We start from the raw sequence: 23012 nt of genomic DNA on the forward strand, positions 1-23012 counted from the left end.
AGCGTCCGATACTTCATCACGCTGGTCAGTGCCGGTTGATGAAGACGGTGAGCATAAATGTGGGAACATAGAAGTACAATACAACGATTATTTTCGCACCTGATAGGCTCACAGTGATGACATGACCTTTACTCTATTTAAGACCGAAACAGGAGGACTTCTTCAAAATTTTGGCTATCACCTGATGAAGCTGAAGTAATCACCAGCGAAACGTCTTGCTCTAATTGTAAATGTTGTGGGTTTACTCTCAAACACACCGTTGTGCTGAAGTAATAACTAATTGGTACGTGTTGCTTTCATGTCAAACCTTACTAATTGGCTGTGACGGGTGGTAGCAGGTTTAACGACACATTTATTGTTACACGATCTAACCCAAATTAACTGTCGGTGCATTCCAGGTGATTTGGTCATAGGGCAAATGTTAAATGTACAGCTCTTTCTGGCAATAATACAAGTTTCAGATGTTGAAACACCAAATTAACAACTTATGGATATACATAAAGTCTGTATTAATCACACATTCTTGTGTTAAAACATGCAAACAAATATGCGTTGGTACAATGATGTATGCATTGTGATCTTGATTCTGCCATAAAGGGTCCCATTGATATATATGGGGCTAGTTTGTTGTTTTAATTAGCCCCACCTCAGTCTACTCTTCAATATAAATTGCACATCACAGTTAAGTATTTGGTAGGTTGTAAGTGGTGGGATAAAGTGTGGGTATGCAGCTCTTTCAAGACGTCTGTCCAGTGTGGAAGAGTAGGGCAAATGACAATGGTAAGAGTCTCTCTAGTGCTCTATAACAGATGTGATTCACCAGCAGTGCCATAATCAAGCAATTGCAGGGCTGCACCATTACATAGAAATACTCATTCTTAGACACGTGATTCAGTGCATGTGTAGTGTAATAGCGCCGGCTGCTGGGCAGCAGCAGCAACTGTGGTGGACAGTACACACACCGGTGAGCGTGTGTTGGGGTGTGTTGGCAGGGCGGAGGAACTGGGGCAAACGTCACAGACGACGCCATCTGGAAGCCCCTGGAACCCGCTAGTGGGTTCGAGAAGGGAGGCGTGGCCAGGGCGGAGTTAGGCCACGCTGGGAGGATAAAAGGAGCCGAGAGTGGGAGCTCGAGGCTGCCGGTTCTGGGATTGGATTTGTCTCGTCGTTGCTGTCGTCGCCGTCGTCACTGCCATCTTTGCTAGATATTGCGCTGCTGGAAGTTGTCAGTGTTAGACGGCTAGTGTTGTGTTTCGGCGAGGCTAAGCGACTAGAGAGATTCTGTGGATGAGACAATGAATGTTCTGAATAAAATAAGTTGCCTCCTACAAACCTCATCTCCGAATCGCTGACACTACACATGTAAGTGAACAGAAGTCCAACAGGAAGTCAGTCAGCTTATGAGCTTTTTAATCAGCCAGCATAGAAGGCACATGCAGTCTTAACCTACTTACACAAAGGCTTCTGAGCAAGCATTTACCTGTCCTTTGTGTACCCTTTTGTGTCCTCTATCCAAACCACTCATGCTTGTACTGTGCAAAGTGATCCAGCGTGGACCGAAGGTCATTTAATGAGGACCAGGATTTAAAATAACTACCACATTGTGGGGAAGTCAACGTTGGTTGTTCTACGGATGGACTCGTGCCCACCATATGAATATGGAATTTCCACCGCTTGCTCAGGGTTGCAAACAGGTGATGAGTCCTGGCGCAATGTTCATTTTGAGCAGAAAAAAAAAATTTTACTCATAATTTCTCGTTTTGTAAAGCTGCCCTGAGGATCGAGACCAACTCCCTTGTGGCTGATGAGACTCTGAACGTCGAGAAGCATGTCCGGAGTCAGGGAGTCTACTAATCGTTTATGTTGCCTAATAATCCCGTGTGGCTGAAGGGGTTTGTGTAAATGTGTGAATTCGTAGCTGTCAACCCATACGATTTACCCCGTATCATCGTACAGGGAAATTGAGTTTGCATGTCCACACGGCGTACAGCCGTGCCAGCAAAATAAAAAAAAGTATATTTGTTTGTTTTTTTCTCCCTTGTGATGGCACTTTTCAGGATAAACTATGAGCTGTTTAGGGGCACGGGGGTGACCATGAAGGTGTTAATTTGTGTGTAACAAGGTAGAGGGCACGGCTGGTGAGGGGTTGAAGTCTCGGGGGGCGCCACTGAGCCCGCATTTAAAAGACAACCACCGAGCAGCCCCCGGCCGCGTGAGTCGCAGCGTAAGTTTATTTATCTTCTCGACGTCTTTCTTCGTAGAATCATGTGCTGCGGTCATTTTGTGCTTCGTTTCGTGCTTGATGTGACGACCGAAGCGTTCTCCAAACCTCTGCTGCCCGTGCTGTGGATGTCTCAATTGGATTCAAACTCAAGGCCGTCTCTCTTTCTCGTATCTTGTCAGTAAAATAAAGTCACAATGTATTGTGCTGCGGCTTGTAATCGCGTGTATTTATATGCTCCTGTGTGTTTATGTTCGTGTGTGTATCTACAATTTGTATGACATCGCTACGTCTCTGTCGGACTAAATACGTGAATCTGTATTCAAGTCCTCTTGTTAAAAATAAACACTTTGCTCAGTCGTACTGTAGGCCCAAGGCTCGGTGCACTGTACGGTAGCACTAACACCAGCAATGATACTAACTCTCTAACACCAGCAAAGATACTAACTCTCTAACACCAGCAATGATACTAACTCTCTAACACCAGCAATGATACTAACTCTCTAACACCAGCAATGATACTAACTCTCTAACACCAGCAAAGATACTAACTCTCTAACTAACTAACACCAGCAAAGATACTAACTCTCTAACTAACACCAGCAGTGTCACTAACTCTGTAACACCAGCAATGTTACTAACTCTCTAACACCAGCAATGATACTAACTCTCTAACACCAGCAAAGATACTAACTCTCTAACTAACACCAGCAGTGTCACTAACTCTGTAACACCAGCAATGTTACTAACTCTCTAACTAACACCAGTAATTATACTAACTCTCTAACTAACTAACACCAGCAGTGTCACTAACTCTCTAACTAACTAACACCAGTAATTATACTAACTCTAACTAACTAACACCAGCAGGTCACTAACTGCTCGGCACACCACCACTACTCCACCACGCCGTGTCTTCTGTAGATCAGCCATACTTCACCACGCCGGTCGGTGCGGGTTGGCCTTGGCGAGGAATCGAACTCGGGACAATGACCCCCCCCCCCCCCCCCCGTGGAGACTGGGGGGTGAGCAGCAACAACCACGCCCGGCCGCCTTTGTCTCCCTAGTGGCGATGTTTACCACACACCGCACCGGGTACTCATTTGAGGCCGAGCCGACCTAGGGGGAGGCCCTGTGGTGTTGTGCCGTGAGCGGGAATCGAACTCGGGGTTCTCTGGCGGGTTGGCAGCGCTGCGCTAACCGCGGCACCACCGCTCCCCCACGCATTTGTTGTATTGCAACAAACAGCAGCGCCACTCGCAATTATGAAATTACGAGGCTTTCCCGGACAAATGAGTTACGTTATAGTAATTATTACCATTGATATTGCTACAAAAAATAATTCTCTGGAGTTTATAACGAAGGATTGCAGCTGATTGTGCCCCTAGGATTGCGTGCGTGGCGGTGTTGGTGGTCAGCGTGCCGTGCTAAGAACCCGGCCACAACACCGGCGATGTCGATCATCTGGACCGGTCCTGGGCCCTCCTTGAGGTCGTCTCAGCCTCAAATGGGCACCTGGTGCGGAGCGTACAAAATTGCGATCACAGCGCGCTGACCACCGCTCCAGTACTCCAAAGGGACACCCCTGAGGGTTACTTACTACTTACTGTGTGCGCACTGTGTCTAATTAGTTGCAAGGGTCGAATCGGAAATATGGATATTGACAAAAGATAACGGAGCAATAGCTGAAACGAGTGCGTAAGGTTGTACGAGGCACACTTGGGAACGTAGTGAATATATCATTACAGGACATTCACTTGAATGTACGTTTTATATTGCAGATATTTTAAACGTTGATGCATTGCCCCCTATGGAAAGACTCTCCCCCGTCATAGGAACGTCTAAATGTCACCAGTTGCTTCAAGGGCTGCAAACTAATTATCATCGCTCTCAATGCTCATTGGAGCAGGAAATCAATCACTCAAACTTGACTGCATTATATTCTTTATATGCAGTATATATATCTTGATAAAACTAGGTACGACTGTACTGCCTTCAACATAGTTTGTTGTGATTTTAAATTGCGTTCCTTTTAAGTGATTTTGTGAATGCTACATCCTTGTGATAGACAGTTTGGAACTACGGTCCTGCATTGCCAAATGTATCTGTGCAATGTTTAATGCACGAAGCTCTGAACCCTGCCACCTGAGCTGGATTTCTGGCCATGGCTGACATAGGAGGTGGTGTGTTTATTATACACATTAATTTAATAATGTTTATAATAAAGGGTGTTGGTATGAGGAAAAAAAACACATTGCACATTTGCAAAGTGGGGTTTTGATGGACTACATAAACCACTTTTAAACGGTAGAAGTGCCAACGTTGGTGCTAACATGTGGGTCAGGGAGCTGGACTGCAACACAGCAAATAGAAAATAAGCGTCTGGTCTGTGAACAGCTGCATCAGAATAAGGCGAATAACTCCAGCCGGGTGGTGCTCTACTGTAATCGTAGACCTTGAAGGATGGATGTCGACCCTGCCTCTGCTCGTTTCTGCAATTGTCGCAATGGCCGGGTGTTTCGTGTGCAGTGACAGACACCGTAGCCTTGACATTTTTATCATTGCTATTCTACCGCAAGCAACCTAACGATGTTGCATCTCGTGTATGTCCTCCTGCAGAAGGAGCCGTCGGTGGGAGCCACGCTGCACACTCCCATGGCCTTACGACGGCTCCTGTATTGGCGTAAAGATCTGATGGCTTTGGTATTGTTGCTCATTTCATTGTTCATCAAATCGACTCATTCTTTGGAGGACATTGCAAATACTCCACCTTGCCTGACCCCACCGTGTGGCCACTTTGGAACCAAAACACGTTACGAGGACGTGAGCAAGTACAGTGGATGGGTAGGTAAAGAGGAATGTCGGGCAATGCACCTCAATGCTGTGATCCGCCACGGGACTCGTTTGCCCACCGCCCGTCAAATACGCGCCATGCGAAACATGCATCAGTTGATGGCTGCCGGCACCACAGCACTCGCGCGGAAGATTGGCGAGTGGCATTTCTGGTTCCGTGAAGAGCTCGGCGGAGAACTGGTCGAGAAGGGAGCTAGAGATGAAGCGCAACTGGCAGAGCGGCTTGCTGAACGATTCCCGGATTTATTAGGCACGTGGGCCATCAATCACAAATCCCTGCGATTCCTCAGCAGCTCCAAGCCACGTTGTGTCCAAAGCGCCACAGCCTTCATGCGTGCCCTCCGGCACCACCAGTCTGCACATTACCCAGAGATTACAGTCGACGACCGGGTCATGAGATTCTTTGACGAGTGCGACAGGTTTGTTGAAAATGTGAAAGAAAATGTGAGTGCGCTCTACCACGTGATCGCCTTCATGGAGGGCAAAGAGATGTGGAACGTGCAGCGGAAAATCTCGGAGAGGATCGGCGTGCCTCAAGAACACGTCACAAGAAGTAAGGGCACCCGACTAGCAAAATAAAAAAAAGAAATGGACTGTTTATGCACAAGACAACAATTATTTGCCCACGTTTGAGTTAAAGCTGTATTATAACAGATTTTCTTAGTGAATCTGTCAAATATACACAGACCTGGGTTATCAAGTTAGCAAATCCATGGTGTCAGCACACAAAGAGGTCACATGAGGACACCTGTTTTATTGCCAGAAGGGTAAAACCTATTAGGCTGGGTGGGGAGGGGAGGGGAGGGTGGGGAGGGGCTGGGGGTGGAGGGTGGGGTTGGGTGGGGAGGGGCTGGGTGGGGAGGGAGGGGCTGGGTGGGGGTGGGAGGGGTGGGGCTGGGTGGGGAGGGGCTGGGTGGGGAGGGTGGGGCTGGGTAGGGGGTGGGAGGGGTGGGGCTGGGTGGGGAGGGGCTGGTCACCCCGTGGTGCCCTTATAAAACTCAACGTTTAACCTACTCACGCCGGCTTGTGCCCGCCCTCACAGTCGGGCATATTTGCGGTATACACCACGCCGCCGTTGACCCTGGCCATTGATCGAGCAACCCAACGTTCCTACCAGCTCCCTCCGCAGGAATGTTTTTATTTTTTCGTACTTTGATACATTAGCTTTTTGATTTAATCTCTGAAATTGAATTTGAGATGGTGAAGATGCTAAATATGTTCGTTGTTTCCCCTTTTCCATGATTTTCTATCATTAGTTCCAGCAGTGGAAAAACAATGAAATTGATACAATTACAGGCGCAGGAAGTGCCAAAACTCTAAATACGGCAGTAGAAAGATGTTGAATAACCAAGGTTAAGGGAAAACAGAAGTAAACAACAGTTTAAAAAGTAGTTTGGTATTGTAATATAGTATGCACGGATACAGCTGTTGAGAAATGCAGTGTTGAAAAACAATGTAAGTAAACAATCAATAACAATGGGACCCAGCCTCAGTGTACTTAAAAATAGGTTATAATGAGTGGTGACTGGTGAGTGGTGGCTGAAATTCAACCATCTGTCAATAGGAGCCTCTAATAAGGCTCCAAGGCCCGGACCGACTAACTGACCGACCGGCCAAGTGGATACGCAAATAAACGATTGCTGACATGTTTTCCTTTTTATTATGAATGTTAACTTAAGCTGCTTTGAATGATACATTAAGCATATTATTTAAACTCGATAAAAATTCCTGCAAAAGATGTTCACGCACTTTTTATTTGCATTTTTTTTAGAATTAATTCAAGCCGCATTTTACGGCTGCTCCTTTGAACTCGCAGTGAATGGAACACACTCAACTTGGTGTGAACTCTTCGATGCTGAAGATGCCAAGGTGTGTTCCGCACCCACCATCATACATCTACATATACAAGCAGTCCCCGACTTATGAGCGCTAGATTTATGAACATCTGCGCTTATGGACGAGCTTCCATAAGATATTTATTTTTTACCATCCAACTTGGGAACATGAACTCGCACTTTCGAACCGAACCGCGGAACTATTTGCTTTGGCAAATATACAATATTTATTCTTATTTATGAGTTTAACAATGATTCGATTTTTTGTTTCACCGTAACCCCCCTGCACCTCTGATTAGCACGGTTGGCTACGTATGGTGCGAAAGAAGTTTAACATCCATACATAACACATTTTATAACACTGACCATATGTGCATTTAAATACGAACCGTTCGCTTAACGGGGACTGCCCAAATTCAAATGTATTAAATGTATATTCATGTTATCCATTGACTGTCAGTGCTTTGTTAATTCCTTCCACGGGAAGCTTAGGCACCGTGAAGGCAGCTTAATCTCTATGCCATGTACTGAGGACCCAAGAGCAGTCAGTGCCCACTGTTGATTGACTTTGGCATCGCACTCCTCCACAAAAGCAAATTACTTGGCTCACAGATGGTGGAGATTTTGATATCGACGTATGTTTTTCATATTGTACACAAAGCTTAAAGAAATGCAGAACTTTAGGCCAACCTGGTAATCAAAATCTGGGCTGTAGTTTGGATGCCTACATAAAAAGAAACAAAATTTTTCTTATATATTCGTGCCACATTTGAGCTTTCTAGCTCTTCCGGAACATCATTAGAACCATACGTTAGTTACTCTTATAGTGGTGACCGTGTATATTAGATAACAAACCACTCTCCTGCCTTCAAGAAAATAAATACTCGTGAAAAAAAATAAGTGTTACACAACATATATACCGAAGGATATTTCACATCTTAATTTATAAATGAATTACTTGTTCTGATGTATGGATCATTGACATTGACACGGATAAAGAAGATGGAACAAAAGCAACTGTGGAATCAGACTGAGAGACTAAGAGGAATAAAGTAAAAATGAAGACCACCACTGGTTGCAGAGATTTTGCACCATTATGTTCAATTGGCGGTCACTTTTAACCCAAGAAGATTGATGAAAATTATATCACATTTCCTCCTCTGACATGGATATCTCGACATCATCTGATTGTACATTAACCTTAATCTAAATGCTGTGAGTGTCCCCTTTGTTAAATTGTGGTTCTTTTTAAAAATTATTGTATGCATGTGTTGCAGGTATTGGAGTATCTGGGAGACTTGAAGCACTTCTGGCTGCGGGGGAGAGGTTATCCCATCAACAGCCGGATCAGCTGTGTGCTGCTGCAGGATATATTTACTGGTTTGGACCAGGCAGTTACTGAGAAGCAACAGTAAGTTCAACTGGAACATGTATTAAACACAACTTTTGTATTTTACCAGGTAAGGCCCACTGAGCTCCACAGCTTTTTTTCAGATGTGACCTGGCCACAAATGATAGCTCAACAAAGCGTTTTATCACGTGGAAATGTATAGCAGCCAATTACTGTAAACGCTTGTTTCTAAACGTGGAGGGAAAAACTGGAGGCCCTGGAGAAAAATCCACTCGACCGCGGGGAGAACATGCAAATTCCAAATAAACGCACCTTGATTCTAAATGTGGAGGGAAAAACCGGAGAACCCGGAGTAAAAATTCACGCGACCACGGGGAGAACATGCAAACTCCAAATATACAGATGGCAAGGTCTGGATTTTGAAACATGTTTTAAAGGGAATTAAAATATGGACATCATAACCCATTCGTAGATAGACTTGAGGAATTTCAGAAGTGCCTTCCTAATAAAGAGTCCAATAAAAAAATTAAGTTTGTAAATCCATCCATATGATAGACAATTGTATAATTGCATTTTCTCCTATTGCTTGCAAGGTATTGGTTTGATTTCTCACCGGTGATAAAGCTGCTGCATGAGCACATTGTAAATTTGAAACCCAGTGTTCATGTGTGTTCATGTGTGTGTGTTTGTCTTCGTTTAGGTTGAGACAAGTGTCAACACCGGCAGTTCTGCGATTTGGACATGCAGAAACACTCATCCCGTTACTCACATTGCTGGGTTTTTTCAAAGATGAAGCTGATCTCTTGTATGATAACTTTTCTTCAATGCATGCCCGTAATTTCCGGACCAGCACATTTTGTCCTTACGCATCAAATCTTGTTTTTGTGTTGTCACAGTGCGAGGGTTTGGGCAGTTGTGAGCGTGACGAGGAGATCAACTGTGCCGAGGAAAGGCAGGAATCCACCTTCTATATACAGCTCTACCTCAATGAGATCCCATTGCATCTCGATGCCTGTGGTGCTACCGTTTGCCCTTATCAGAAGTTTAAAAATTATTTTATTAATATACTTACACAATTCCAGTTTAAGAGTGAATGTGAGAATTTAACTTCGAACCTAAATAAATTTCGGGAAAGTAAATTGTATTTGTGATGAAACACTGGTTGTGTTTACTTATTTTGCACAAATCATTCACAAGACATTCCTGAGTTATCGTGTGAACTTAAGAAAAAAAGATGTAAACAATTGTGTTTTTTATTGTTGAAAATTATCATGGAATAAAATACCAAATTTCTTTGAAGCCAGTGTCAAATGGTGTCTCCATGGCTCCCAACACCAAGATTAAGTTGTCATCATGGCTGAAGCCATCAATGTCACCACACCTTGCCAATGCGCTCTACCCTCTGCCAAGTCCTGTGGCTGCCACACATGGTTGCCACCTTTTCCACAGATCAAATCGGGACAAATTTCTTGGTCAGCTTAGGTTTACTAAACCTGTGCAGCATACCGCAGTAAAGTTGAACACACTACTGAATGGTTTAGCGAAAAAAAAGTCAAGAAATACCGTTAAAGTGGTTACACGGTTCTTTTGAGTCTGTGGGGTAGCCCTGCTTTGTTGGAAATTCGAGGGTAAAATGGCTCTTTTTGTACAAAATATGGATTTTAAAAAAGCAAATGTAAGCATTAAAACTATGTATATATCTTTCGCACCGTACGTAGCCAACCGTGCTAATTGGAGATACGGAAGGACAACTAAGCACACAAATAAATAATAAATTAGCGGGCAACACTATACCCCAGACCTACAGTATCTGTATATATACCATCAGTGTGATAGTTGGCAGACCAATAACCTCACGCATTTGTTATTACCAAGGCAATTCCACTTCAGAATAAGGAACAATCACGGTTTAGAGAGTTCATGCAATTTTAATTTCTCTTGAGAACGGTCACACGAGGGTGGATGTTATGCACAGGCAAGACGTCACAATGAGCTGGTGACATAGCCGACTGCAACTGGTAAAACGTTACGAGTTTATGAAGCACACGTTTATAATTATTAAAACTTTGTTATAAAGTTAGACACATTTGCCCACGTTGTAAGTAAACAATAAAGCGCGTGTTAACAAACATACGTGTTCATACTCTTAGTTTTTTTCGGTAAAGTCACGTAGGTAAAAATAAAATAGAAATAAAATATTAGAAACAATAGAAATAAAATAGTATTAGTTTATTTCTATTATTATTTATATAATTTTATTTGTATTATTTTATGTTTACCTACATGACTTTACCGAAAAAACCTGAGTATGAATCCTTGCAGTCACGAAAGCTTCAAATCTAGAAGAAATACGTGTTCATCACTGCTAATGGTAAGCATTGCTGAGCGTTGATTATGAGACTATCACGCGTTTCTGTTTCAGAGCTTCAACGTAATTGGGGACAAAGACATTGGGATGTCCTCAAAGATTTCGGGACCGGGGTTGGTTCGATAGCGAGCAAAGACGACCCAGAGCTGTTGAGTGCAATGCATGTTTTCATAGAGAACAATAATAACACAAATTAACATGGTTTTAATTTAGTGAAGTCCACTACAAGTGTATCCCTGCTGTAAAAAGCTAAGCAGAGCCCATCTGTATCAAGTTGAATACTCATATCATGTTAACTTTCCTTAGGTCAACTGATGACCTCAGTTTGACACGTAGGCTTTCGTGACCAATATTATTAATAAAAAAGGGTTTGTTTGGATGAGATCGCGTACATATAAATGTCGTTAACCCCCCAGCACCCGACACAGCTAATTAATAAGGTTTGTCACGTATACAAAACGTGCTAATTAGTTACTAAAGCGAAACGTCGTACTCAAATTGTAAATTGATGACTTCCTGTTGACCAGTGGAACCGATTTATTGATTGCAAACGGATGAAGCGTTGGGATTTGAGCTCGGAAACTTTATTTTAAACTGCATGATTTAAATGTTTTATACAAGGTGGGTTTTATTGCTACAATTGCCAATGTTGTGAGCACATTGATCATGAATCTCAGAGTGTGGTATGTTGGTAGTAAGGCTTATAAGAAAAAATAGGACCTTGTAAGTGCAAGTTAATGTTCTGAAATATCAAAAATAATAACATGACGGTTTGTATGCGGAAAATTACATTTGTAGATATATTTCTGACCCAATGATAATCTACAAACCAACAGGTCTTTAAGATCCTTCAGCTTATTAAAATACTTTAATCAAACAATGTTTAACAATTAACATTGACTTTTAATTTTCCAACATCTTGACATGTCGATTGAAACCCACACGTTATGACGTTGTACATTTTAAGCGTTAACAGTTTTACGAAAAACGACATTGGAACGTGTCAAAAATCGATTTTGCTCATGAATGTTGATTTGCATTGAAACGGTAATTGTTTCGTACGTATAACTGCAGGACAATTTAACACGAACATGTCTGCTACAACAAAGGTGATACACATTTGTGGGCAATAAAACACCAAGTAAAAAAAAAGATAATACAGCATAAAAAATGTAGAAATACTAAAAGTATTTTTTTATGGATAGAGTTAATAGTTATTAAAGTGTTACACAGGCAATTGCACCAGTGCAGGCTGGAGTAAGATATCACGTGGTTTAAGGTGGTTATGTGAAGAACAGTGTTATGGCAACTCAAAACACTACACATACGTTCAAGTTTTATATGAATTACGAAAAATACAAATGTAATATCGGACATGAAACTCGTCAATTTAACCTGGGACAATATTTACAGACATATCTCGAAGTCTTTCACAGCACAATAACGTACCCAGAAACCCTATTTGAATTGTATTTCACGTCTCACCGTTTCCCCGTATTTATTTTTTACAGCACAATCTAACAACACAGTATTGTGGTCACACCTATTTGAATGTTCAAATGGGCTATGGACATATTCTTGAAATGATCCAACAGATCACTGTGGCGAATGCCACTGATGCGATCATACCAGCCTCCACCTCCCTCCCCCCATATCGATCTGACTTGAGGCTGTCTCCTTAATTCCACGTTCCAAAGGCTTGCCTTTGTCGAAGTACTCTACCCCCATCCTGCACGCCCCAACCACAACAGGCCTCGTCTTCATGATTCATTCTACAATCCTTTCCTACTACACCGTGTCTCCAGCAGTCTTTGCACTTAATTTTACTTTAAGTTTTGCTGACAGACGTTAGTGTGGTCTTTGTCACCCGTTTTATTCAATGCTACAAACACCCAAGCATGCCGTAGGTTGAGTAAGAAACGCCGATGATAATTTGCACCTGCAAGAGATTATCACGGCCAACACTGTTGTCACAATACCTCACGATTGCTTGTTTGTTCTACTCAATCCTTCAGCTTTTCCTGTGACATACCGTTAATCCACTGCTGGATGACGGCCTCCCTATACATGTTGGTTCAAGGGTTTTTTTTTTATACCACACTTCAGTGCAAATTGGAGAAGGGATGCTTCGGACCAGACCAAACATCACTCACCGCCGATGTTAGCCCTGGCAGGGAAGCAACCGTTGGACGCCAGGTTCACAGTGCAACGCACACATCAGCACCGTATGTCATATGGCCCCCCATCCCTCCACCACATCTTCCCATCTGTCAATCTTCTGCAACCAACATAATTCATGTTAAAGAAACAGAACAACACCCCCCAATATTTACCCATACAGTGTTCAGCCTCATTAATGCGGCTAATTTAGAATCTAATCTATATTTTGAAACAAAAATTAAGGCAGAGAAAAAAACGTATCTTGTTGGAACTCCGAGTCAATGCAGCCTCACATCAAAACAGGACAACGCTGTCGGAGCTGACAGTGGATAACTACCAATCTTCCTGTCAACAATGAACGACCTTCTAGTCAGTCAACACAGAAGTACTTGCAGGCAATATAGAAGCACTTCCAAGGCTGAACGGTGAACTCACTAAAAGCTTCATCCTTTAAGTTTGGGACCAGCCAAGCAACATGAAAACCACATTTACACGATGTTGTTTTTGTATGGTCAATTATAACCAGGCCGAGGCCATAAATTATTTGTGATTGAGAATCTGGTTTAATCTTGGACAGCCGACTCAGTCCATGGGCCAGAGCAGAGATTGGTGCCAGCTAAAATAGCAAAACTTTAGTCTTAACGATGTATGCATATACATGGATAATGGGATTAAATTATATGACAGCTCACTCATTTCGAATGGTTATCACAAAATGCACTGCTAATGACCACAAAGAAATTGGAACCGCTAAAGTTGTTATACCACCTCGGGTGGTTGCCCACAAGTTAACGGCTGCGTCTCGTCTGAGCTCATGAACTGGGATTAAGATACAGGACCTCATAAGCAGCGGCTCAATACTCTGCGAAGGACATTGTCTCAGAGAACCAATTTCTTTAATCTTTGTTATTTTTACACTGCTTCAGTGATGCTTGTTTTGATCTGAGAGATGTGCGCGAATTCAATGAAATATACATGATACACTTAATCTAAACATAAAACTAAGAAAGATTAAAGACCTTTAATTATATCCAGCTAAAAAACCCATGACGATCCGGAGTCTTTTTTTTTACAAGGCAGCCCTGACCAGGTCTATAAATAAAGCATTTATGTCTGCAGACTACAGGGTACATTGACACTGAAATCACTTCAAATACAAACGACTACTGACCATGATTTGTGCAAGACAAACGCAAGTTGATTTAGATCTTTGTGTACATTTCAGTAGTCTCGACTTTCTGTGTCACAGGCGATATCCTGATGACAGAGGACTAATACATTCAGAGTATGTTTTATAGAATGGTTAATGCACACCTCCAAAGCCAGCTGATTAATTGCAGCATATCCGCAACAATGTTAGCATCGATGTAAAGAAATTAATAAATAAAATATCATAGCATTCAACAAATGACAGAAATATTTGAAAGACCTCGCTCTTTTCAGTCAATTGCCTCGGGCAAGCAAGACTTAGAAAAAACGTCGTCAAATCAGCAATAATAAATACCCATTCACAATGTTTTTGGTTTTCATCCTGTTACGAAAGTTCAAGAAGCGCGATGGGAGTGCTTCTTTTCTGTAACGTTATATATCTTATATAACATGCACTTCGCATAGGACAATACATCCAAAGATGTTTCTTCCCATACAAAATGTAGTGTTTTTTTTCTGTTTGAATCTAACCCCCTTGTTATTGCACACAATGCAGCGCTTCGTGCTCTGGCCCTCATGACCGGAGCGACGTCTCGTGGCAGGGCGTGCTGTGGCGATACTTCATGATCAGCACTGCGGTTTGGTGCCACCAGTAAAACATAAACACCACCAGGATGTGCCAGCACTGATGGCTGGAACCCACAAAATTCACGTGGCCTGCAATACACACACACACATGCACGCATGGAATACATTGATAGCATTCATGACGTACACTGACATTCTGTAATTAATTGAAACTTTAATTAAATTTAAAATTCTGAAGAAATGTCCAATACTATCAAAGGCAACAATGCCTTCCTGGGCACATACATAGCCATGCTTTATAGACCGGAGCATTAGATTATCTGAATAATCTAGCATGCATGTACATATACAGCCCTGTGTCAATCCACTGCTGGATGAGAGGTTCTGTCTGCCATGTAGGGTCACAGGGATTATTTGACCGTACTTCACTGGTAACTAATGACTGCACCAAAAAATCAGAACATAAAACTTGGCTCTGCACTTCATTTGGCTAAAATTCCAGCTCTGAGAATTTAAAATATAATGTGCTGATATTTCTCTTAAGTGGGAAAGTGGGTGGGTTAGTTATCGTTTGGACCAGAGGTCACTTTTAGGGATTTCAGCAGTAGTTTTGTGATATCCACTTCCATGGTCATTCCCTGCCACAAAGGGATGCACTGTTCCGTGAGATATCTGAAAGGATACTAATCTAATAGCAACATTCGACGTAAAAGTGGCACAAAAGTTTAGGAAATGTAAAACGAATATATAAAGAAATTAAAGAAGTAAGCAAAGAGATCACCGTACCAGGAAAGTACCTCTCCGGAACCTTGCCAACGTAGAAGACAAATGCAACGCCGGCAAGCAGGTACATGATCATCACTCGGGGTGAGAAGTCCTAAGCAGATAAAGATAAATTAAGAATTAGATACATGTTTCTTTAAAACAAGTGTTTCATATATATACAAAAACATTTACATAATGCAGGAAATCTGAACGTGAACCACAATCCCAAAGAGATTATATTGGATTTGGCTTCACAAATCTACGTGATCCACAAACCCCTTCCTGGATACATGTTCATCACCACCAAATTACTATTTCAAAGACTCTTTTTAAATATAATTAAAAAGTAAAAATGAAAAAGTAGAACTGTGGTCTGTTTTTACAATTACAGGATCAATGTTAGCTGAAATTACATTCATTGTTATCGCAGTTCATCACAAATGACATGACTAAAATTGTAGAATATCCCACATCTTATAAAGTGGATTGAGGTTGCAATGCATCTTTTAAATTGTAATGAAGTGCGTATAGACCCATAGAATGCTCGCATCACTCGTACTTTTATATGGCATCTGTGTCCTATAAAAAGTACGAATAATCATACTACTCTTAAAAATAATCTATGCATTGAGTATCCTGGCTGGCTGCTGACTGGAATCCTCTGCACCCCAACAATAAAGTGTACTGCTAGTGGCTGCAGGGCATTGCCATCCAAACTAACTGGGTAACTGGTTAAATGGGATGTCCATGTAACAAATCGACATTGCATTGGAACAGCCAAAGAAGTCCAGAAGACATAATAAAGATAGCGACACCAAAGAGGTGGGCGTAACGAATACAGAAGACTAACATGGTTCAATAAATAAAATTGCTCTAACAAATCGAAGAAATGTGTGCTCCTATTCACGTAATTCTTTTTTGCAAGAATATTATTTAAAGCCTAGAGAACATAACAAAACAACACCTCACAACACGTATCTTCTTGGCATTTTATTATTGTTCGTGCTCCACGAATGGGATCGTGAGAAGAGTATGAAAATTACAGCCGTCTCTCATTTACCATTGTTCCAGTCAACTTAGATATCGACGATACTTTTTGCGACCGCCCGATTAAGTCTCGGCACTTGCCTTTACGTTTCTGGGCGGGCGTGTGCTTGACATCATACGTTTGTCAAATTCACGTGGCTCAGGACGCATAACCCTTTATTTGCTAAATATTTCGTTCACCCCACCTGCACGATAGTGGTGGTGGGTCCTCCGTTGAGCACGATCCAGTGCACGGTGGGGATGACACCGTAGAGAGAGACGCAGGAGAGGATGACCAGGCGCGTGGTATACCACTGCGGGGAAAAGTACTGCGGGTGGATGTGGGCAAAGAAGACCAGCAGCATGACGGCCAGCACCGTCACCAGGTACACCTGCCTCCAGTACTGCAAAGACAAAGACAAAATCCCCCCCCCCATGTAGCCTTAACAGACTGTTGGGGCAAGTGCTGCTAGCGAGCACCTATGAAGGCCGGGACCGTGGCACACCATGGGGTGGGTGGCGAGCACCACGCCCGACCGCCTTCATCTCCCCAGTAGCGATGTTTACACACTGCACCAGGTACTCAGTTGAGGCTGAGTCGACCTAGGGGAGGCCCAGGACCGGTTCAGATAATCGTCACTGGTGTTGGCCGTGAGCGGGAATCGAACTGGGGCCGCCGGGTTCGTAGCGCAGCGTAGCGCTAGCAGCTACACTACCGCTCCCCCACCAAACCTGCACATGGGAAATGACACCCATGTCAAGGCTTCAAAGGTGACAACACTGTTTAAGTCAATGTTGTAAAAAGTGTCTGCTATTCATATGTGGTTTATATAATTTTTGTTGTGAAGGATTTTCTCATTTACAGATTTTAGTGAATATATTTTTTATGGCAGCATCATTTGTAAAGATTCTGTCTCAAAATTCAGTACAATTTGTTAACAGGCAGAGGTAGGGGGAAACTGATTACAGACAAAAATGCAGCCAGTACCGGCAAAACTACTTGGCCAAGCACTGTGGTCCTAAATTGGGATGTTTAGCCAACTCAATTTGAGTGATGATTAGTGGAGTAATGCAGAGCAGGTTTATCAGACTATTAACAATATTGATGAGAAACACAAACTAAGAATATATGTGGCTTAACCAGAATTGGTTCTGATTTAATTACATTTTTAAAATAAGCAAAATCTGATTTTACATGAAACTGTTGTATTTTGTGCACAAAGGGATAACAAAGCATTACAAAAAAATATACATAAAAACGAAATTTAGACGTAGATATTTACATGTTATTTAAGCTTCAAGAACCCAATGAGATAAAGCATTTTTTAGAGGTGTTCAAACCTAAGCTAGGGTTGGCAATGGCAATCATTTGTGGTGAACCATCGTTGCATGTGACTACAGTGGAAATTACCTCTTCACAGTAAAAGGCATAGAATACTCCTGGTATGTAACATCCCAGCAATCCAACAGATATCCCAGCGTAGTCCAGCGCCAGCCAGCGCCGACTTGTCTTCTCCGAGCGGTGGCAGCAGAAGAGGTGGTAACCAGTAGAGCACAGCATGCACACCTAGCGACACGATGGACAGGCACGGTCAGGATTACTGCTGGGCGATTCCTGCAAGAATTATATTTGAATTCCACAATTCCACCATGGGAAGAAGGAACAGTGAGTGCTTCTCCATTTATGACTTCCATAATCAGTTCTCCATGTACTTGAATACGTTTCTAACAGGTTTAATAAAGTTGCAAGTAATCAAATATGCTTGGTCCTGAAGCCTGTATTAAATAACAATCGGTGAAAATAATGACCAGGAGCTTGAATGTCACTCCTACATTTATGAAATGTTATTTATATAGCACCCTTTACAAATGTCATAATGCCTTGAATAATTTAGTCAACCCTCTCATCAACATTTCACAATTGTCCTTATAATAATTCAGTGGAAATTGCTGGATTTACCACTAGAAACCCATTTGTTTGGATGGAGACCCAGCAACCGCCAACGGAATTAATGTGGATTCTACGGACGATTCTTCGGGTGTTAAAAGAATGGCACTCATTTTAATGTCGAATTTTCAATAAAATGAATGGTATTCTTTGCCACCATAAGGATCATCCAATATAACTCCATTTATCTGTTTGGAGATGCAGAAATTATTATTGAAATGTATGTGCATCATATGGATGATTGGTAGGTAGTGCATTGACTGCAAATAATTACTGTTATTCATTATTATACTTTATGACAAAGCAAAATACAAATTATTTTTGCAGGAAAAATAAACAATATATGTAAGGGCATTCAACTCAATCGATTACCTACATAATCCACACCTACATAATAAAAGTTAGAAAAACAATAATTCACCAGTTCACTTGCATCATGAAAAAGGAATGTGGGTACTTGCTAACCTGGAAGCAGAAGAGGAAGATTGTGTAGATGATGTAATCGTCGTGTGATGCTTGAGCGGCTGGCAGCATCACCAGGGTGTCATAGACCCCGAGGGAGAAGAAGAGCAAGAATCCAAAGAGGTGGCTCCAGATATTCACAGTCTCATTGGACACAATGAACAGGCTGCAGGAGAGCGTTTACAGCAGGTTAATGCAGCGGAGGCCAATGTACTGCTCTCCATTTTGGTGGATCTCAATGGGCTCCACGATCCACCAGAAAGTTGACCCTTATTTAACCCTGTAATATACTATAGACATAAAGTACTTTCACTATCTATTGGGATAAGTTTTTTATGCATGAATTTTTCGTGATGGATTTTTATTTTCTATCAGCTGTAATGAAAATTGGTGTGTTTTTTCTGATTTATCTTGGGATTCACAAAACATAGTTTGCGATCAACATATTGGCCACTGCTAGCCTGGTGGTGGTGGCTTTGCATGCCTGTAATCCAGCACTGTAGAGGTGAGGGTGGGTGGATCGCACAGACGTTGTGAAACTCCCTTGCCGTGGGCGTCAAGGTGCCATACCCTGGCTTGCAAGGAGAAGGCAGTACAGCAAGTGGACTAATCGCCGTCTTTTTCCATCTGTATGGGGATAGGGTTGCTCCCTTCACATGTGGAGTTTCTCCGGCTGCTCTGGTTTCCTCCCACACACATAAACACTCACTAATTGTCTGAAAACATCTTGAAATAAAAACCCTATATGGCCCTTCTGAAAAATGGTCCTATGATTCAGTGTGGCTTTCCTCCATAAATAAGTAATCAGGGTTAACGCAGGACAATAAAAAGAGTGATTATCGAGTTCTTATTATGGATGGGCGATCACCACGTATAAAACAGCTGTCATGGGTTACTTGTGGGACTGTGTTGAGCTGCAGGAGGCAGGACAGAAAAATGTGAACACTGTACTTCTAGGCCCTCACATCCATGCTCAATACATTTACCAACCGGCACTGATGAGTGGAGTGAAATGAGGCATGGTGTGCAGAGGCCCTCATTCAGCAGTGAATTGCTAGCTGTAAAGTTACATGATTAACATACCCAGGATCATTATGCACTTCCCCACATGTAATACCCCAGACCGACTAAAAATATACAATGCTGTTCACGCAACGTCACCTTTTGAGGCAGAGGCGAGAGGGCAGGTACGCTCGATATCCGTCCGTGATGTACGGGTTTCCTTTCAGGAAACAAGGCACCTGTTCGTAGGTGTACAGGCGGATTCCACGTGGAGACAGCACCGGCCAGTAGCTGTACCCCCCCTCCATGTAGCTTACAGGCTTCAGCAGTTTGTGCGACATGGTGGCCAACGTGGTCTGTTTACAAAATAGACATAAAAAAATTATTGTATAGGTAAGATGACAGGTCTAGGAGGCGTTAAAATAAATACTTGGCATCAAACTTGAATTAATCTTGAGTTTGTATCCCACGATGCACACAACCTAGGCGACGCAGGCATATAAGCATGCTCACGCAAGTAAGGAGCAGTACAGTCGTTTGTAACCTCGGGTACAGAGGCACGACGAAGATTATTAGAGAGGTTTGGCAAATTGCCTCATGCGGCTGGTTGTAATCACCAGCAAAACGTCATACTCAAATTGTAAATGTTGTGGGTTTACTGTCCAACACACGGGTGTGCTGTAGCAGTACTAATTGGCACGTTCTGTTTACGCGACAAACCCCTTACTCATTGGCTGCGTCGGGTGGTGGCGGGTTAACGACACATTTATATTTACGTGATCTAACCCAAAAAAACCCTTTTTTGTGGATATTAGTCGCGAAAGCCTACGTGTTAAACATGTCTGCACATGTTTGCAAAGTGCCAATGGGTTGACAAATGTAACAGAATAGATGCTGGATTTGCATACCATCACTGCCCTGCTGCTTGGTTTCAATTGGTGAATTTTACTGGGAACCCATGAGATAGTGATAGCGGGCTTTGAGGAATTCTCAGTCTCTAAGGGTAAGTTGCACGTAATCAAGCATGTTTGGTGCTAGTGCCTGGCCTAAATACAAATCAGTGGAAATGATGACGAGGGCTTGAGCGGAACTACTATATTTATCAAGTTATTTATACAGCAACCTCAAGAAATGTCACGGTGTCTTTGTCTTGACTAATATAGTCAACCCTACGACCAATGTGTTACAATTGTCCAGATAATATTTTCAAAAGCAAATTAAGCCAGAAGATAATGTTGTATATTTGGTCGCCCAACAATATGATGAATCATCATACACGCAACATCCTCGCCGCATTGCCACAAGCACACAGGGTCACAGTGTCACAAGTGGGCAAGAAGTGACACAAACACGAAGTTTACAGTGTTACAAACTGGCAATTTCACAAGCTGACACAGAGTGACACGGAGTGACACAACTACCGCCATTCACCACTCAGTGGCGGCACCACGGCGCTTGTGCCAGGCTATGTGCACGTTAAGGCCACGTGACACAAGCAGGCAATGTCACAAGCACAGTCACATCATGTCACAATCACAGTGTTATATACACATTATCACAAGTAGACAAAGACCTTCCAAATAGCCTAAGCAGACTGTTGGGGCAAGTGCTAGTAGCGACCACCTATGAGGGCCGACACGGCACACGGCTGGGTGGGTAGCTAGCACCACGCCCGACCGCCTTTGTCTCCCTAATGGCGATGTTTATACACACCACCAGGTACTCATTTAAGGCTGAGTCGACCTAGGGGAGGCCCAAAACCGGTTCAGATAATCGTCACTGTTGGTACCTTGAGAGGGAATCGAACTCGGGATGCCAAGTTTGTAGTGCAGCGCGCTAACCGCTGCACTACCGCTCCCCATCACAAGTAGTCACGAAGTGTCACAAGCAGTGGCAAAATCTGACACAGTCGCAAGCAGTGACAGTGTCACAGTGACACACACAGTGACACACACACAGTGTCACAGTGTAACAGTGACACACACAGTGACACACACACAGTGTCACAATGTAACAGTGACACACACAGTGACACACACAGTGACACAGACAAATATCCCCCGTATAGCCTTAACAGACTGTAGGGGCAAGTGCTGTTAGCGAGCACCTATGAAGGCCGCAACGGTACACGAGGGGGTGGGTGGCCAGCACCACGCCCGACCGCCTTTGTCTCCCTAGTGGCACAATGTTTACACACCGCACCAGGTACTCATTTGAGGCTGAGTCGACCTAGGGGAGGCCCGGGACCTGTTCAGATAATCGTCACTGGTGTTGGCCGTGAGCGGGAATCGAACCCAGGTCGCCAGGTTTGTAGCGCAGCGCGCTAACCGCTACACTACCGCTCTCCTTACACCTTGAAAGACACACAGTGACACACAGTGACACACAGTGACACACAGTGACACACAGTGACACACAGTGACACACAGTGCCACAGTGACACACACAGTGACACACGCTCTACAGTGCTCACTGTGTGGTTCGCGTGCTCCGAGCGACAGTCGGGGGGGCAATGGGAGTGACGTCACCGCCGTGTCACGTGTCTGTGGAGCCGGTTGGCGCAGCTGGCATCCCTCAGGAGCACGGCGGCGCAGCGCGCGGGCTCCCCCCTCTACTCCGCCCGTCAGCGAGCGCGTCTCGCGGCCCCCTCACCTCTTCCTCACCGCTCGTGTCCCTCCTCTCGTGCCCTCGTCACCCGCTGGGTCGACAACAAACGCGCGCCCGGGACCTGTCGTTGTCCACCCCCCCGTCCCCTTAACCGAGCCAAGGCACGTCACGTGGGGGGTGGCGTGACGTCATCCAGCGTTGCGCCTCTTGCATCCTAGGGCGTGACGTAATCGCGAGTTTCGGGCCCGTTCATCGATGAGCGTGACGTCATCGTATGCGGTTTTCACAAGTGCCGACTATTGCTTATGGATACCACGCGGGGTGACAAATGCTAACAATTATTTTCCTGAAGCAGGTTATCTCTCGATCACAAATTTATATGATAGCAAGGTCAAAGTAGTAGCTTTGTATGAAAACAATTGTTATTTATGCGCGTGACGTCATCGTATGTTGTTTCCACAATTGCCGACAATTGCTTATGGGTACCACGCGGGGGGACACATTCTAACAATAATTTCCCTGAAGCCGGTTATCTCTCGATCACAAATGTATATGATAGCAAGGTCAAATTAGTAGCTCTGCATGAAAACATTAATTGTTAATGATTTCTAGAGAATATGGGTTTTGGAAGATACAATTAATCCCGAAGATATACAAAGTGTGCGTGTGTGTATATA

General features: G+C 43.3%; 2 protein-coding genes across 8 annotated transcripts; one reads left to right on the plus strand and one right to left on the minus strand.

Moving 5' to 3' along the window:
• The first annotated feature begins 2159 nt into the window (after positions 1-2159).
• Positions 2160-9553, plus strand: MINPP1 (multiple inositol-polyphosphate phosphatase 1). Of its 5 annotated transcripts, XM_078875243.1 has the most exons (6): positions 2180-2224; positions 3594-3739; positions 4841-5627; positions 6846-6943; positions 8187-8320; positions 8961-9553. In XM_078875243.1, the coding sequence occupies exons 3-6, from the start codon at positions 4877-4879 to the stop codon at positions 9409-9411; spliced, it is 1434 nt and encodes a 477-aa protein (XP_078731369.1). In that variant the 5' UTR covers positions 2180-2224; positions 3594-3739; positions 4841-4876; the 3' UTR covers positions 9412-9553. The 5 variants fall into 5 exon arrangements, with proteins under 5 accessions (XP_078731368.1, XP_078731369.1, XP_078731367.1 ...); XM_078875242.1 differs by lacking the exon at positions 3594-3739 and having other exon boundaries at positions 2160-2224; XM_078875241.1 differs by lacking the exons at positions 2180-2224; positions 3594-3739 and having other exon boundaries at positions 4539-5627; positions 6891-6943.
• A 622-nt stretch (positions 9554-10175) lies between these two features.
• On the minus strand, positions 10176-22522 carry PAQR3 (progestin and adipoQ receptor family member 3). 3 transcript variants are annotated; one of them, XM_078875247.1, is made up of 7 exons: positions 22381-22522; positions 19888-20084; positions 18730-18892; positions 17728-17883; positions 16523-16645; positions 15312-15402; positions 10176-14654 (listed from the first exon to the last, which is right to left on the minus strand). In XM_078875247.1, exons 2-7 carry the CDS (start codon positions 20067-20069, stop codon positions 14512-14514), a joined length of 858 nt encoding a protein of 285 aa, XP_078731373.1. In that variant the 5' UTR covers positions 20070-20084; positions 22381-22522; the 3' UTR covers positions 10176-14511. The 3 variants fall into 3 exon arrangements, with proteins under 3 accessions (XP_078731373.1, XP_078731372.1, XP_078731374.1); XM_078875246.1 differs by having other exon boundaries at positions 16523-16720; positions 22381-22520; XM_078875248.1 differs by lacking the exons at positions 18730-18892; positions 22381-22522 and having other exon boundaries at positions 16523-16720; positions 19888-20004.
• Positions 22523-23012: the final 490 nt, after the last annotated feature.

Source organism: Lampetra fluviatilis, chromosome 41 (assembly GCF_964198595.1).
Source record: "Lampetra fluviatilis chromosome 41, kcLamFluv1.1, whole genome shotgun sequence".
Taxonomy (NCBI): Eukaryota; Metazoa; Chordata; class Hyperoartia; order Petromyzontiformes; family Petromyzontidae; genus Lampetra; species Lampetra fluviatilis.

What these genes read in the sequence shown, in the direction of transcription:
- PAQR3 (XM_078875246.1), bottom strand. Translation starts at nt 20,069, where the DNA reads ATGTCGCACAAACTGCTGAAGCCTGTAAGCTACATGGAGGGGGGGTAC. An exon ending in ATGCCTTTTACTGTGAAGAG is followed by an intron (nt 16,721 to 17,727) that starts GTAATTTCCACT and finishes TTGTCTTTGCAG; the next exon opens with TACTGGAGGCAGGTGTACCT. An exon ending in CCACCACCACTATCGTGCAG is followed by an intron (nt 15,403 to 16,522) that starts GTGGGGTGAACG and finishes TTATCTGCTTAG; the next exon opens with GACTTCTCACCCCGAGTGAT.
- MINPP1 (XM_078875240.1), top strand. Translation starts at nt 4,811, where the DNA reads ATGTTGCATCTCGTGTATGTCCTCCTGCAGAAGGAGCCGTCGGTGGGA. An exon ending in TCAAGAACACGTCACAAGAA is followed by an intron (nt 5,628 to 6,845) that starts GTAAGGGCACCC and finishes CATTTTTTTTAG; the next exon opens with AATTAATTCAAGCCGCATTT. An exon ending in GCAGTTACTGAGAAGCAACA is followed by an intron (nt 8,321 to 8,960) that starts GTAAGTTCAACT and finishes GTCTTCGTTTAG; the next exon opens with GTTGAGACAAGTGTCAACAC.